We start from the raw sequence: 16692 nt of genomic DNA, 5'->3' as shown, positions 1-16692 counted from the left end.
TTTCTTCTCTTGTTGTTAGCCTAACATTTCTAGTATAATATTGAGTAACAGTGGTGATAATGGGCATTCTTGCTCCATTTCTGACCTCATTTGGGAAAGCTAGAAGATGGTTTTAGATACTTATTTTATGAAACTCTCCCTTTATTCCTATATCTTTTGTTTTTAATAGGAATGGGTATTATTGTTATTGTCAAAATATTCTGTTGAGATATTCATAAGAGTTCTGTTAGTTTTTTTAATGAGATGGTCAATTACACTGACAGTTTTCCTAATACTAATTGAACCAGCCCTGCATTCCTGGCATAAATTCCACCTGGTCATGTTTTATTCTCATAATTAATCTCTTCGCTAATATTTTATTTAAAATTTTTTGCATTAAGTTATTACAGTAATTGATCTATATTTTTCTGTTTTGGATCTTCCTGATAAGTATTAGCATCATCTTTGGATCATAAAAGAAAATTTTCAGGACTCCTTTACCTATTTTTCCAAAAAGTTTATATAGTATTGGAATGGATTTGGGGTTTTTTTGTTGTTGTTTTGCTTTTCTGATGTTTGGTAGAACTCAAAGTCATTTACCCAAAAGATTTTTTTCCTTAGAGTTCATTGATGGCTTCTTAATTTTTTTTTGAAAATGGGTTAAATATTTCATTTTCTTTTCTGTTTATCTGGGCAATTTATATTTTTGTAAATATTCATCCATTTCACTTAGATGGTCAGATTTAATGGCATGCAGTTGGCAAAATAATTCCTGATAATTGTTTTAGATTCCTCTTCATTGGTGGTGGATTCATCCTTTTCAGTTTTGATACTGGTAATTTTGATTTTCTTTTTTTTATAACAAATTAACCAAAGGTTTAGCTTTTATTTTTCATAAAACCAGTTCTCGTCTTTGATTTTCAGTATTTCTAACTTGGTATTTAATTGGGGATTCTTATTTTGTTTTTTTTTTTCTAGATTTTTTTAGTTGCATACCCAATTCACTCATTTCCTATTTTATTCATGTATTTAAAAAATATATACTTCCCTCCTAAGAAGTGCTTTGGCTGCATTCTGTAACTTCTGACATGTCTCATTTTTGTCATTTTCTTTAATGAAATTGTTTCTATTATCTCTCTGCTTCAGATGTATTTCTGAACATATTGTGGGATTCTGGTTCTTAATCCAGTCTACTAATAATCACTTCTGTTTTATGGGAGAGTTCATCCCATTCACATTGTTATGATTCCCGTGTATTTCCTTCTATCCTACTTCCCTCCTCTTATGCTTTTCACTCCTTTCACCCTGTTCCTCTTCATCAGTATTTTACTTCTGACCACCAGTCTTTCTCAATCTGGCCTCTCTTTAACAGCCCACCCTTCTTTTTTTTTTCTCCTTTCCCCTATAGGACAAGATAAATTCCTGTATCCAACTGAATGTATATGTAATTTTCTCTTTAAACCAAATCTGATGACAGTAAAGCCCAAAGAATGCTCACCTACTCCTGAAGGACATTGGTCAGCTAGTTGCATTTTAAGGACAAAGTCACCCAACTGAGTGATTCATTATTTTCACTTGCCTATTATGGGATTCATCAAACATCTCATCTGAGAGGAATGCAAAATAGCCTGGGATCACAGAATATTAAAGTTAACAAGTGATCATTTAATATGACATTCTAACTGAAATCCAAACACTTAACCCTCACAGTCAATATTCAGATTCCATTTAAAAATCTCTATGGGTGATTTTCGGGAATTTATTATCTCAGAAGGTAGTTAATTCTATTTAATTGCAACTTCTTTCCCTATAATTTTTGCCCACTAAGGAGAACCCTTGGGAGGATTTGGTCCACTATGTATCAGGACTATAATGAATGAGATCTAACTCATTTTAATTAGACAATGCAATGTTACTAAGTGATGTTGGTTGGCATGTGCTGACAACTGTAACTGCAAATCTGCTCGGAGGATCACATTTTGCTTTGGGTTTTTTTCCTCAGTAAGAATTTTGAAGACAATTCTTAAAACATCACTTCTCTTTTTATGTGTGTGTATTTTATTCTTTTCAATATGAAAAACCATTATACAGAAGTGTTCTTAAAGGACATGAAATACACAAGAATCACAAATCCAGGGAATAGCATATGATGAAACAATAGTCTGTACATTTTTAATAGTGTGTCTCCTTTTTTAACAACTTGAAACAAATAAAATTTGTTACAAAGAAGTTACAAAGTGCTCCATTATTTCTGTACAGAGTGCAACCTAAAAACCATGCGGTAAGGAGGGAATTATTGTAATAAAGGTCAAAATTATACCAAAATCCAAAAACCATCACAATGAGGATGAAGAGTCATTGTTAAAAGATGCTCATAATTTGATTACTCATCTCAAAATAAAGTTACAATTTTTTTCTATTAAAAATTGGAGAAAAATTTCTCTTGGTTAAAAACAAATTAAAACCGATAAAAACACTTCTACTAATAACCATATAATTTCTATAGCAATAGAAAACAAGCTCTTAGAAACCACTTCATCTTCTTTGATCCCATTAAGATTTTTAGATTATAATAAATCATTACAAGGGCATTGTCTGTCATTTGTTTTTGTTTTATGTTCTCTAAAATAGGAGTGCCATCAGGTAAAGCCAGAAACATAAAACATATAAACCTGATACTTCTTCTTTTAAAAACTGTCTTATTCAATAATAATTTAAATCACTTGAAATACTCCTGATTCCAGTGATGAGGGTACACAACCTCCAACAGGGCACACTGCACCCTTTTCATGCCTTAGTACATCATGAATTTTTTTTAACCAAAATTCAACACCTGACAGACATTTAGACAGTGACAATTAAGTTCTTGTTAGCTTAATTTTAATTATCCAAAGTCACCAACTTAATCCTTCATTTACTGATGGGCCCTTCTGCACATAGCTAGCTTGGCCCTTGGATGGCAGTCTATCACCAGAGAAGTACTGAGAGCCTTTCTAGTTTGGTGGAAGCTTCTGAACCATTGACTTAGCCTTCAACAGCCCAGGACCAGTTCCACCATGATGAGGCACTGGAGGAAAACTATACAATATAATGTTAAACCTAATATAAATTACATACCAGCTTTTAAAAATTGTGTGGTGAAAATACTTTTAATCTTCTCATTTACAAACCAAGTCAAGTTTATTTTCCAATGTTATTTTTAAATAATTTGCTCTGGAATAATTATGGCCTTCTGGGGAAGAGGAAGAATTTTTTTTTTTTTTTTTTTTTGCTAAAAACTCCAATATTTATAAATCCAAGAATCAGTTAACAAAATTCTGTTGTAAAGTTTTATAACTGTTAGGGAACTATTACATGTGAGGACAGTTTTTAACTCTTTAACGCATAATAATTTTTCAAAGACTTTTGAGCTACCCTGCACTTATATTAAACAGAAAGGAAAAGAGCAGCAGCTAGATTCCGTTGGAAGAGAGTAAAGTTCCTCTCTCATTTAAAAGATGGAAATCTACTCTCTCTTAAATGGAAAAAGACACATAAGATCTTTTTGTACAAATGCCACAAGGATGTTGGCACAAAGCCCTCAGTGACCTTAGATGAGTCCCAGAAAGCATATCGGTCTAAGACAACAGTTTGGCCAAAATTACTGCTCACTCGACCAGAGCATATCTTGATCACAAACAAAGCAACTGAGAGGAAATAAACAGACCCTTTGAATACTGAGCTGGCATATCTAACTATAATGTGGAGAGCAGTGTCATTGCATTTTAAAATATTAACAAGTTAGGAAAACAAGAAAATAACACCTGTTTTAAATGTACTTTAAAAACCCTTTTTAAAAAAAACCTTTCATCTCCAAATTTATACTTCTCTAAGTGAAATGCAAGTGTCAGTTCAATACATATGACTAAATGAAATAGTATCATAGGAAAAATGACAATAAGCATGATCAAAAACATTTGCAGGGATGGCCTTTGATAATGAAGGATTAAATCTGTGATTTTCAATAATGAAAATTTAGTTAACAAGCACTTGATTGTCATTAAAGACTCTCATTTTCTATATTTTGACCAATAGATCACATTCAGAAATATGTGTAGTTCTAAAACTCATTTTTAATTCCTAGGACTGGACCCTCATTAGCAAGTCCATCCCTGCTTCACCCCACACTCCTATTCCCCACCACACCATTACACCCCACTCAGCAGTCAATCTATAAGAGAAATTCCAAAACATAGAAAAATATAGAATTTGAGGGCAGGAATTGGGGACAAAGCCACTTTGGGATTTAGCTATTTATTGTGGCTAAAACTTTTTCAAGTGTAACTGATAATGAGTACAGGGAGACTATTACAAATGTGGGGAATAGAAAATGGGGTGAGGGAAGGAGACAACAAACCCAGGTTGTAGGACCTTGATCAGTTAGTAATTCCGTGTCCCTGAGCCAGCCCCTTCCCTACTACCAAGGATGGTGTTATCATGACTATTACAAAGCGAAATCTAATCACATTCCTATCCTAGGAAAAGGGGGAGTAAAGGACTGCAAAAATGAAGAGAGTCAAAGATGGGTTAGGTACAATACAAGATCTCTTCTGGATGTCCTGGAGAGAAGAGATTTGGCCCAAGGAGAGATATGAAACTTCTTACTTAAGAAGTATTAAATTTGTATTTCCTCTGTGTCAATATAGATCTCCCTTACATAAAGAGATTTCTTTGAGGTACGTAGTTGTATGTCTAGAAAAAATATACAAGTTAAACAAGATATATGAACCACTATAGCAGATACTGAGCATCTTTAAAAACTGAGGACATTTTTAGGTCACTACTTTGCTATGTGGATACAACAGTCTTTTGAATGAAACATTACTGTCCACTTACCAGATAGTAAAAAGATGTTGCCGTTTTGGCATACTATGTACTATATTGTAACATTTGAGTGATTGCAATGTTTAATTTTAGTACAATTTTGTTTTCCCAAAGCATATGGTGATTTGAGGCATGGGCACAGAAATATATATGTAAATACATATAAAGAGAAAGATATTGAGAGTATGGGTACTTCTACTTCTTGCAGATGACAGTGAAGTACTATGAATCATTTTGCAGAGAAAATATGAAATGGGGTTTGAGACTGCTGGATTAGATCAAATGAATAGATAAAAAACAGGTTTGTAAAATTTCCATCAGATGTACATAAATCCAAAACTCTGCATTTAAGGGTTCATCACACTGATCTCTTAACAACCCACAGAGTAGCTTTGAATCCGATAAATGAAAGATGTCTCCAATCCAGGGTAGGAGAAACCAGGTTCCAAGCTAAATGGTCAACTTTTTTTTTGTTGACCTACTATGTTCCTAACACTGTGTTAGATGCTATACAAGGAAAAGGAAGTATAAGACATGGTTCCTTCCACAAAGAAATTTCCCAGAAGAAAAGATGGAGAATGTCTAACTAAAACGTCATCATTTGTGGATTTACCATTAGTATAAGAAAACAACATAGGATAAGAGAAGGCAGGGTTGGGATGGGCACAGACATTGCATTTTACTATTGCCTAAGAGACTGAAAGTTACTTAAACAACTAGCAGTGACCATCATTATTATGCATAAACCCAGAATAATTAAGATGGGTTAAAAAGCCACTCATGTGCTTAACTATATCTGTAGTCTTTTTCAGAGCCACTCAAGAATGATTCTTTGGAAAACCTTGAGTACCAACTGCCCTCCAGCACCACTAACCCTACAAAAACACAAACACAAAACCCACATCCCAACTTTTAAGACTTTTCCTCAAGTCACCAGCACGTTTATTTTTTTAAAAAGTTGTAATTTTATTAACAACATTGTATATTGCATTGAAATGAAGTTATGACAGACAGTCATAGGCAGACAAAAAGTAAAGGCAGAAAATTCATGTTCAGATGTTATTGCTTAGAATAGGCAAAACATCCTTTTTTTCCCCCAAACACCACATAGTTTGTTATTGGCTTAAAACATTGCATGTCAAACATTTCATTTTATGTAAATGTATTTTAAACCAATAATTAATTTATGTCTGTCCACTATAGCAATAGACTTCCATTTTAACAAGGTTTGGATCTAATGTAGCAATTCTGACATATGAAGCAGTTAAAATGAGCCTCTTATAATACGATTTACCAAAGCATTAGAGAGCTTCATCTGTAGGCTCTGTATAATCACTTATCAAAAGAGGTCCTTTTATTGTATGTTCTTTCATCCTAATGATATTTTTGACTTAAAATAATAATCCTTTTTGGATTTTCCAAAGAACTAGCCAATCAGAGCTTACAATTTTTTTTTCCCATGCAAAGGCTGCTAAAGGAAACTTGACCACAAAAGTGAAGCCTAGTATCTCTGTAAAAAGAGGAGTCCAAGTGATAAAGTCAAAGCTTGCTGTTGGGTTCTGATTAATTTCTTAAAAGAACTGCCTTCTCCTCCAAGACCCCTCTTCCAGAATGTGAGATTATATTGAGGAAGGGAGACATCAGGGGAACGCGTGAGGAGGAAGTATAAAATGATTCCTCAGTACCAGCTTAAAGAGCTTTGCCTGAATTGTAAGGTATTATGGCAGAACCAGGCTAACATTCTCTTATTCTCTTCCAGACCCAGGTGGTATTTTTATTTTTCCCCCTCCCCCAGCAGATAGGGGCAACTAGATATCTACCAGAATGAACCTACTCACTCGCTACAATTTCCTTCCCCAAAACATTGAAGGGTATCAACTCAAATCATAAAACTTGATGTTCTACAATTTTTTTTGGATAATTGTTTTTTGAAAGACTAGGCAAAATTAAGAGATGGCTATATGGTAGGGTAGAAAGAAACAATTAAAACTTGGAATCAATTGTCTATTCACTAAAAATTCTATTTAGGCAAATAGCAAGAAGACTACTAATTATTAGTGGTTTGGAATTAAGTATCATCTGTAACAGATATTACCCCAAAATAATCTCTATTTCTTGGGCGAATGGAGTCATCAAAAGACTGCCAATGTGACACTCCACAGTTCTTCAGAAAAAAGGCACTGTTGTGCCCTAACACTGTCTCCAAAAAGGAGTCCTTACTGTCTTCTATATGCTTTGTCCTGAGCAGTGGAGGACAGGGATTTGAAGACTTGAATCTCAGTCTGAGATATATGATTAGAATGATTATACAATGAGGACTGAGAAAGGTAGGGAAAGGCAAAGAGAATGGGAGATGTCCTTAATTCCTTAGTACTATTGCTAATCAAAAGTTCATATTCTTCTTCCTAAAAAAATATGAGGTCACTATTGTTAAAATATGAAAGAGAAGATGTCAACATTAAAAGTCATACATAAGCCAAAAGGACATTTTGAACAAATGAAAACATTTTTTCTGAACCCTCAATAAATTCAGACTAAAGAATGGAATATTTTTATACACAAATATTAAAAGGAAAAAATTTCTTCTGAACAAAATCACTATTTTTTTAGTAAATTCAAAAAAGTTGAAAATAGGGTCAGATACAAACTTTGATGTTTACACAAGATGAAGGATCGGGAAAGCACATCAAACTCTTATAGTCTGCAAGATTCACCTAAGAAATTTCTTTAAGAAAGATTAATTTGCTTAGAATACTTTTCAATCCTCTTTGTTAGCCAAATTTTGATGAAAATATTTATGTTCTTTCATATTAAAGATATTTCTGGACTGGAAAAATATTAAAAAAGGATGATATATTATTTTAAAAGAATTAGACCATTACAACCTCTGATTTTTTTTCCTTCTCTACAAAGGCTGACTTAATTCCAAAAGTGAGTAATTACTGCTATTTTGTCTTTTTTTTTAAGAAGAATCTTCTCCTGCCAAAGTTCTCTAGTTGGTTTCTACAATACTACAGGTATAACTATACTGGAGTTAAATACATTAAGTTTCCAGGCAGGCTTTTATGGGCTAGCTTAAGAACCTAAACATTTATAAGATCATTTCGATGGGAAAATGTGTACCAAGTCAACTTAATTCAGGCAATCATCACCTTTTCACCTTGACTACTGTAATATTCCTACTAACTGAACTGGATTTCAGATTTCTCTTTTTAGCCATCCTTCACATAGCTGCCAAAATGGTTTTCCTAAATTCACATGTGACCACTTTTCTGCTCAAAAGCCTTCAAAAGCTATTACCTCTAAATAAAATGCAAAATACCACATGGTAGCTTCCAGCCTACCTTTCTAGGTTTTTTTCACAGCCCTCTTCATACACTTTGTGTTCCAGTCAAGCTGGCCTATTTGCTATTCCCTTAGTTTGATATCCTATTTCCCATTTTGATAATTTTACAAAGGCAATCCTTAAAATTTGGAATATACCTACTCCTTCCTGGTATTTGCTGCCCTTGCTTTCATCAAGGCCCAACCCATGAGCCATGCCCTGTGAGAAGTGCTTCCTTATGTTCTCACTTGATCTAATTTTCTCCTCTTCTTTCTTTGAATGCTTTATTAAAATGTTCATATATTGTATATCCTCCCAGTAGAATATAAATTCCTGGAAGGCAGTGACTATTCTCTCTTTTATTTTTATAGCTCTAGTGCCTTATACACAGCTGGTATTATAAATGCTAAGATTGGACAGAAGAGCTAACAAACAACTTTCAGACTTTTGGAATGCAGGGCACTTGTAATTGAGCTTCCCATATTTACGTGTTGAGGAGAGCCCAGATTAAACCAGTACAATTGCTAGTCACACATTTACTGCCATGAAAGATGAAATTATTCTAAATTCCTTCTCAGGTTTTACAAGAATGCACTTTATGAAGTTTCCTCACATTACTATTATTTTTCCATAGTTGAATCTTAGAAAATAAATATCCCCCTTCTATTATACATGCATACTATCTATGAATATGACTAACACTAAAAAATAAATATTTACACTGACGACACTGAGACTATGGAGACTTTTTGGTTTCTAAGATGTAAAAAGAGATGATAATTTATTGTCTATACTAGGTCATATATACTTACAACAGAAATGAAAATGTCTAATCTGTAAAGCAATGCACAAAATGAAAAATTTCCATCATTTATTGACAATGTCATGAACAATTATACTAAAATGGCTATTACCTGGTACAAACCCATTGCTAAAAATGCACTTTAAAAAGAAAGCATGGGATCCAATAGCTCTAACACACAGTGTTACAAATAAAAGAAAAAAACATATTTGTTTTGGTAACTCTGGTTATATGCAAAATATACCAGATCTGTAGCACTGCTTTTTATTCAAAAACTTTGAGGGGACATTAAAAGTGTTCCAAGTGACTACACAGAACACTACAACTCATCTACAATGTTCTATCTGTAGTGCTGTCTGGATATTGGAGCTAAAAATAAATGGAAGTTGGGAAAATAGTTGGGAAAAGTCACAAAATGTGTTTTTATAGTCCAATTGATTTTGTAGATTCTTCACATTAATGAGATCAACTATACTTAAGTATATGTATACTTAAGTATATGCTAAGATAAAGCATAGATTTATCTCCATGGATAAGAAATAAAGATTTATATCTTATTAAATTAGCTCCAGAATCAAGAATAATTTGAGGGATCAACTCTTTGAATTGACAAATTCCTAGAAAGCATTTCCAAGTTTGTTTATTCAAGTAATTATAAGTAGTGGCACACTCAATGCATATACCCAATTAAGCATGCCATGTTTTTTCTACATTGAGAGTTGGTGAATTAAGATAACCAAAGTAATGCTTTTAATAGGCAATAAGCAAATTAGACTCTTCTATTGTCCCACTGACTATCAATGAAACGTCAATGTGCTCAGGGACACAGTGAGTAAGGTGAAAACTGAAGTCTATCCTGGGATACTTTAACTTGTTTCCATATTCTTGTAATATTAAATAAGTTTCCAGTAAGTTCAGAAAAAACTACTCTCTTGTCAACTTAATATTACCCTAAGAATGTGAATATCCTCAGTTTGACTCACAAAATGATTTCCATTTTCATGTGTGTCAAGTCAAAAGTACTGAGAGGCACAGACAAGGTGACACTGGAGTTGATAGACCAGGGTAAAGCTTAGCCTTAATCTGTCAACTTTATGTCCTCTTTATCATCAAATCCCTATAATATATGAGTATAATGTCCCAACCTCCTGATTAGTTCTTTTTCTGAAGAAATTACATATCATACAGTGATTAGATATTGAAGTTACATTCACATATTAATGCAGAAACATAAAGAGGAACCTTCAAAATTACATAAAGAAAAATAGAAAGGTTTTAGTTTCTCACAGGGCCCTGGATCAAAAAATATATAAAAGGATCTTTTTAAAATAATCACTTTTTTGTGAACATATTAACACATGGATGTCAATTTTTAAATTGTCATGTTAACTTGCCAATAAAATAGGAAAAAAACCCAACATTTTAAATATTTTTATAATTTTTTTTTTGGTATTTTGTTGGGGATATCTGTGTTGTGTCACTTTCTCAACAATGTACAAAAATAATACTACAAGACTATCCACTTAACCTATCTCCAGCTCTTGCAAAGTCCTGAGGCCCTGGAAAAAGCTGTTGTCATCAATCCTCACTGTAGATGTCTCCAGCAAATGGCAGGTGCACATGGCTGCCTGTGACATTGGGCAACCGAGACAAATCTGGCAGGTTCTGGATTCGAGACCTGAGTTCTTTTCGAACCTGGGATACTCTGGCTAACTTGCGCTTGTATTCCTGAAATGAAATAATTTTGCATTAGCACTTGGAAGATTACACCAAGATTAGCTTAGCTAACAGTTAGCTGATCACCTCATGAAGCTTACAAAATGAATGAACAGTGAGAATGTAATTTAGTCTTTAGGATGGCTAGTCAGGACTATAAGAAAACGTTTTGGAAATATGACTAATCAGGTAAATTTTGATGCAATTATATTAGTACCAATGTTCCTATCCTGTGGAGAATGAGAAGTGAAGATAAAATATATTAGTACATCTGACAACAATGCATAAGCATTTCATGCAATATAATATTATTAGAAATCTAGATAGTGGTATAAGGTGCCTTTATCAGATTAGATGAATAAAGCATTTACTTTTATTTCCCCTATTAAGCTGTGAGAAGATGTACATATTTCTTGAGCAACAAACTGCTAATATATATATATATATATATATAAAATAATAGACTTCACAGTTTTTACAAAAACTGAATTGAAAAAAATCCCTTGATTTTACAGAATCCATGAAGGGTGAGGCTGGGTACCGAAGATTTCAGACCTCACCCTGGGCAATAATATAGCCTGGGTTCAAGTCACCCAGGAAAACACTTTCCAGCCTCTAAAAGAAACAAGAAATAGGGTCTGCGCTTAAAGGGAAAGAAGTTCAGAAGCTAAAAGACCGGTGACTGAGAGCCAATTTCCGTGAACTTTGGATAAGGGAAGGGTAATGAATCAAGCAGTACCTTTCTAAAAACCTTTGGACCTATGGTTTCTATCTTAGTATATAATACCTATATATAACATCTATATATTAGTATATTACCAAGCTAGATGAAAGAGTAGCCACAATGAAGGAAGAATAGTAAAAACAGCAAAGAGTAGTTCATAGGAGACGAAAAAAAGTTCATGCCCTCAGATGTATAGTTATAAATGCATGAAATACGGGAGGTCAACTACAGATTCTAATACAAGGAGGCAAATTTGACTAGCACTGAAATTTGGTGGGATAGTCCCATGATTGGAAGATGGTTCTGGAAGAATATAACTTATTTTGAAAGAACTAAATAAACAGAATAGGGACCTATTAAGAAGATTTAATCATATAAAAATCCAGAACTCAAGAAATAGGAAATTGGTTGGAGAATATTTCAGTGAAGATTTACTGGGGTGATGGGCAATAGAAAGGAGGAAGAGAAACAATAGGAATGTACTTTAAATGATCTGCAAAGGAGAAAACAGATGAGGAGTTTAGGAAACAGATCATAAGCCTTATACAGAAATAACAGGAACAGAGACCTTCAAATAATAATACATCATTTGGAGTTCTCTACCAACAGCAGAATTAATGTTTTGGCTGATTATGAGGTAAGGTATGTGAAGTGTTTTGCAAATCATAAAGTGCTATATAAATGTCATTTGATGTCTATTCATCAGAATTTCATCCTCCAAAAGGTAACTGAAGGTTACCTCCTAAGAGGAGGTACTGTTCTATAATCTTGGCCCAATATGGTCCAATTAGTCACTGGATTAGAAATGATAGGCATTCCTTTTATGACAAAGTTAACAGATTGGTAGATCAAGAAAGGTCAAAAGATTGATGACTACAAAAGGTTCCTAATAGTCTCTCATGAATTTATCCTTGTGAATAAGATGGAGAAATGTGAGCTAAATTAAAGTATAATCAGGTAGAAAAAGAATGGGTTGAATGGATAAATTCAAAGAACAATTAGTAACAAATATTATTATTAGAATTAATGACTCAATGTTAAGGCTTCAACTGAGTCCTGGGGATCTGTGACTAGCTATTTAAGAAGCTTAAATCAAAGAGTTGTATCACACCTTTTAGCCCATTTATAACTAGCCCAAAATAAGTTATTGACTAAAATATTTTAAAAATCCCTATCCTGTTTATTTAGTTCTTTTAAAATAAATTATATCCTTCCAGAACCATAATTTACTATAGAACAACTGCAAAGATGACTCCAAGCTACCATCCAAAACAAGTATCCACCCCCCCCCCCTTTTTTTTTTTATTTAATAGCCTTTTATTTACAGGTTATATGTATGGATAACTTTACAGCATTAACAATTGCCAAACCTCTTGTTCCAATTTTTCACCTCTTACCCCCCACCACCTCCCCCAGATGGCAGGATGACCAGTAGATGTTAAATATATTAAAATATAAATTAGATACACAATAAGTATACATGACCAAACCGTTATTTTGCTGTACAAAAAGAATCAGACTCTGAAATATTGTACAATTAGGTTGTGAAGGAAATCAAAAATGCAGGTGGGCATAAATATAGGGATTGGGAATTCAATGTAATGGTTTTTAGTCATCACCCAGAGTTCTTTCTCTGGGCGTAGCAGGTTCAGTTCATTACTGTTCCATTGGAAATGATTTGGTTGATCTCATTGCTGAGGATGGCCAGGTCCATCAGAACTGGTCATCACATAGTATTGTTGTTGAAGTATATAATGATCTCCTGTCCTGCTCATTTCACTCAGCATCAGTTCGTGCAAGTCTCTCCAGGTCTTTCTGAAATCATCTTGTTGGTCATTTCTTACAGAACAATAATATTCCATAACATTCATATACCACAATTTATTCAGCCATTCTCCAACTGATGGACATCCATTCAGTTTCCAGTTTCTAGCCACTACAAAAAGGGCTGCCACAAACATTCGTGCACATACAGGTCCCTTTCCCTTCTTTATAATCTCTTTGGGATATAATCCCAGTAGTAACACTGCTGGATCAAAGGGTATGCACAGTTTGATAACTTTTTGAGCATAGTTCCAAACTACTCTCCAAAATGGTTGGATTCGTTCACAACTCCACCAACAATGCATCAATCTCCCAGTTTTCCCGCATCCCCTCCAACAATCATCATTATTTTTTCCTGTCATCTTAGCCAATCTGAAGTGTCCACCCTTTAACATGAAAATTTTTTCAGTGATATTGTATGACAGCTTTGGATTCTAATAAATGTGAAGAATTTAATTTGAAGATAACTCAAAGGGAAATGGAAAAGCAAATTGTACATATAAGTACTTAGGATACAACTTTTAAGAAACAATAACTAGGTGTCAAGGATGTTATTAAAAAAACGTATCATCTCTGGAGTGAAACAAGGTTGCCCACTATCACCGTTACTATTTAATATTGTATTAGAAACACTAGCTATAGCAATAAGAGCTGAGAAAAAGATTAAAGGAATAAGAATAGGCAATGAGGAAGCCAAATTATCACTCTTTGCCGATGACATGATGGTATACTTAGAGAACCCCAGAGATTCTGCTAAAAAGTTATTAGAAATAATCCACAACTTTAGCAAAGTTGCTGGTTATAAAATAAACCCACATAAGTCATCAGCATTCTTAAATATCACTAACAAAATCCAACAGAGTTACAAAGAGAAATTCCATTTAAAGTAACTACTGATAATATAAAATATTTAGGAATCTATCTGCCAAGGGAAAATCAGAAACTTTATGAGCAAAATTACAGACCACTTTTCACACAAATTAAGTCTGATCTAACCAATTGGAAAAATATTAAATGCTCTTGGATAGGGCGAGCAAATATAATAAAGATGACAATATTACCTAAACTAATCTATTTATTTAGCGCTATACCAATCAGACTCCCAAAAAACTATTTTAATGACCTAGAAAAAATAACAACAAAGTTCATATGGAAAAACAAAAGGTCAAGAATTTCAAGGGAATTAATGAAAAAAAAATCAAATGATGGTGGCTTAGCTGTACCAGATCTAAAATTATATTATAGAGCAGCAGTTACCAAAACTATTTGGTATTGGCTAAGGAATAGATTAGTTGATCAGTGGAATAGATTAGGTTCAAGGGATAAAACAGTCAACAAATATAGCAACCTAGTCTTTGACAAACCCAAAGATCCCAGCTTTTGGGATAAGAACTTACTGTTTGATAAAAATTGCTGGGAAAATTGGAAACTAATATGGCAGAAACTAGGCATTGATCCATACTTAACGCCGTACACCAAGATAAGGTCAAAATGGGTTCATGACCTAGGCATAAAGAATGAAATTATTAATAAATTAGAGGAACATAGGATAGTTTACCTCTCAGACCTGTGGAAGGGGAAGGTCTTTATGACCAAAGCAGAACTAGAGATCATTACTGATCACAAAATAGAAAATTTCGATTATACCAAACTGAAAAGTTTTTGTACAAACAAAACTAATGCAGACAAGATTAGAAGGGAAGCAATAAACTGGGAAAATATTTTTACAGTCAAAGGTTCTGATAAAGGCCTCATTTCCAAAATATATAGAGAATTAACTCTAATTTATAAAAAATCAAGCCATTCTCCAATTGAAAAATGGTCAAAGGATATGAACAGACAATTCTCAGATGAAGAAATTGAAACTATTTCTAGTCATATGAAAAGATGCTCCAAGTCATTATTAATCAGAGAAATGCAAATTAAGACAACTCTAAGATACCACTACACACCTGTCAGATTGGCTAAGATGACAGGAAAAAATAATGATGATTGTTGGAGGGGATGCGGGAAAACTGGGACATTGATGCATTGTTGGTGGAGTTGTGAACGAATCCAACCATTTTGGAGAGTAGTTTGGAACTATGCTCAAAAAGTTATCAAACTGTGCATACCCTTTGATCCAGCAGTGTTACTACTGGGATTATATCCCAAAGAGATTATAAAGAAGGGAAAGGGACCTGTATGTGCACGAATGTTTGTGGCAGCCCTTTTTGTAGTGGCTAGAAACTGGAAACTGAATGGATGTCCATCAGTTGGAGAATGGCTGAATAAATTGTGGTATATGAAAATTATGGAATATTACTGTTCTGTAAGAAATGACCAACAGGATGATTTCAGAAAGGCCTGGAGAGACTTACACGAACTGATGCTGAGTGAAATGAGCAGGACCAGGAGATCATTATATACTTCAACAACAATACTAGATGATGACCAGTTCTGATGGATCAGGCCATCCTCAGCAACGAGATCAACCAAATCATTTCTAATGGAGCAGTAATGAACTGAACTAGCTATACCCAGAAAAAGAACTCTGGGAGATGACTAAAAACCATTACATTGAATTCCCAATCCCTATATTTATGCACACCTGCATTTTTGATTTTTCACAAGCTAATTGTACAATAATTCAGAGTCTGATTCTTTTTGTACAGCAAAATAATGTTTTGGTCATGTATACTTATTGTGTATCTAAGTTATATTTTAATATATTTAACACCTACTGGGCATCCTGCCATCTAGGGGAGGGGGTGGGGGGGGGTAAGAGGTGAAAAACTGGAACAAGAGGTTTGGCAATTGTTAATGCTGTAAAGTTACCCATGTATATATCCTGTAAATAAAAGGCTATTAAATTAAAAAAAAAAAAAAAAAAAAGTATCATCAAAGTCAATGGCCTGGTCAAGTAACAGGAGTGAGTAATATATAAAAGATAGCCCATATCTTCTATTGGTATTCACTACATCAACAGAATGTCAGGAAGGCCCTTAAGACATTATGCCTTTAAGTGGTGAATTTATAGAAGAATGTAGTCAAGAGTGACACAAGATAGGAAAGACATGGAATCAGATCCAATGGAATACTGGAGAACTGTTGATGAACAAGATATAAATTGAATATAAGGTATATGGTTTGCCTGCCTGTGAAGCTAAAGATTTTATTGGATGTTTTATGAGAATATAAACTAATGAAATAATTGATACTTCAATAATTATTGTCAGTTCTGGCCAGGTTAACAAAGGGGAAGCCTAAATGGGCATAAAAGCACCTGTCTGGAGCCACCTTGAATAAATATAGAAATATATCTGTGGTAGTTTCCAGAAGTAGTTACAAAGGACTATAGTTTACTTGTTGATCCAAACATAAATATTCAATGATTTCAGAAAACTGTATGATTTATGCTGTATACATCCTTTCTATGCTTTGGTTTCCAAATCTGTCAAAGGATGAGATTGGAGCTCC

At 33.8% G+C, this 16692-nt stretch overlaps 1 protein-coding gene across 1 annotated transcript in view; it reads right to left on the bottom strand.

Annotated features, from left to right (window-relative positions):
• Positions 1-2128: 2128 nt before the first annotated feature.
• Positions 2129-16692, bottom strand: part of RPRD1A (regulation of nuclear pre-mRNA domain containing 1A) — a 92837-nt gene continuing 78273 nt past the window's right edge. Inside the window, exon 7 of the mRNA XM_031946059.1 lies at positions 2129-10697. Coding sequence (XP_031801919.1) covers positions 10548-10697 — 150 coding nt within the window. The 3' untranslated portion in view covers positions 2129-10547. The remainder of the gene's footprint in view (positions 10698-16692) is intronic.

Source organism: Sarcophilus harrisii, chromosome 1 (assembly GCF_902635505.1).
Source record: "Sarcophilus harrisii chromosome 1, mSarHar1.11, whole genome shotgun sequence".
Classification (NCBI taxonomy): Eukaryota; Metazoa; Chordata; class Mammalia; order Dasyuromorphia; family Dasyuridae; genus Sarcophilus; species Sarcophilus harrisii.
Note: the sequence above shows the minus strand (reverse complement) of the source record. Positions and strands in the feature narration are given on the sequence as shown.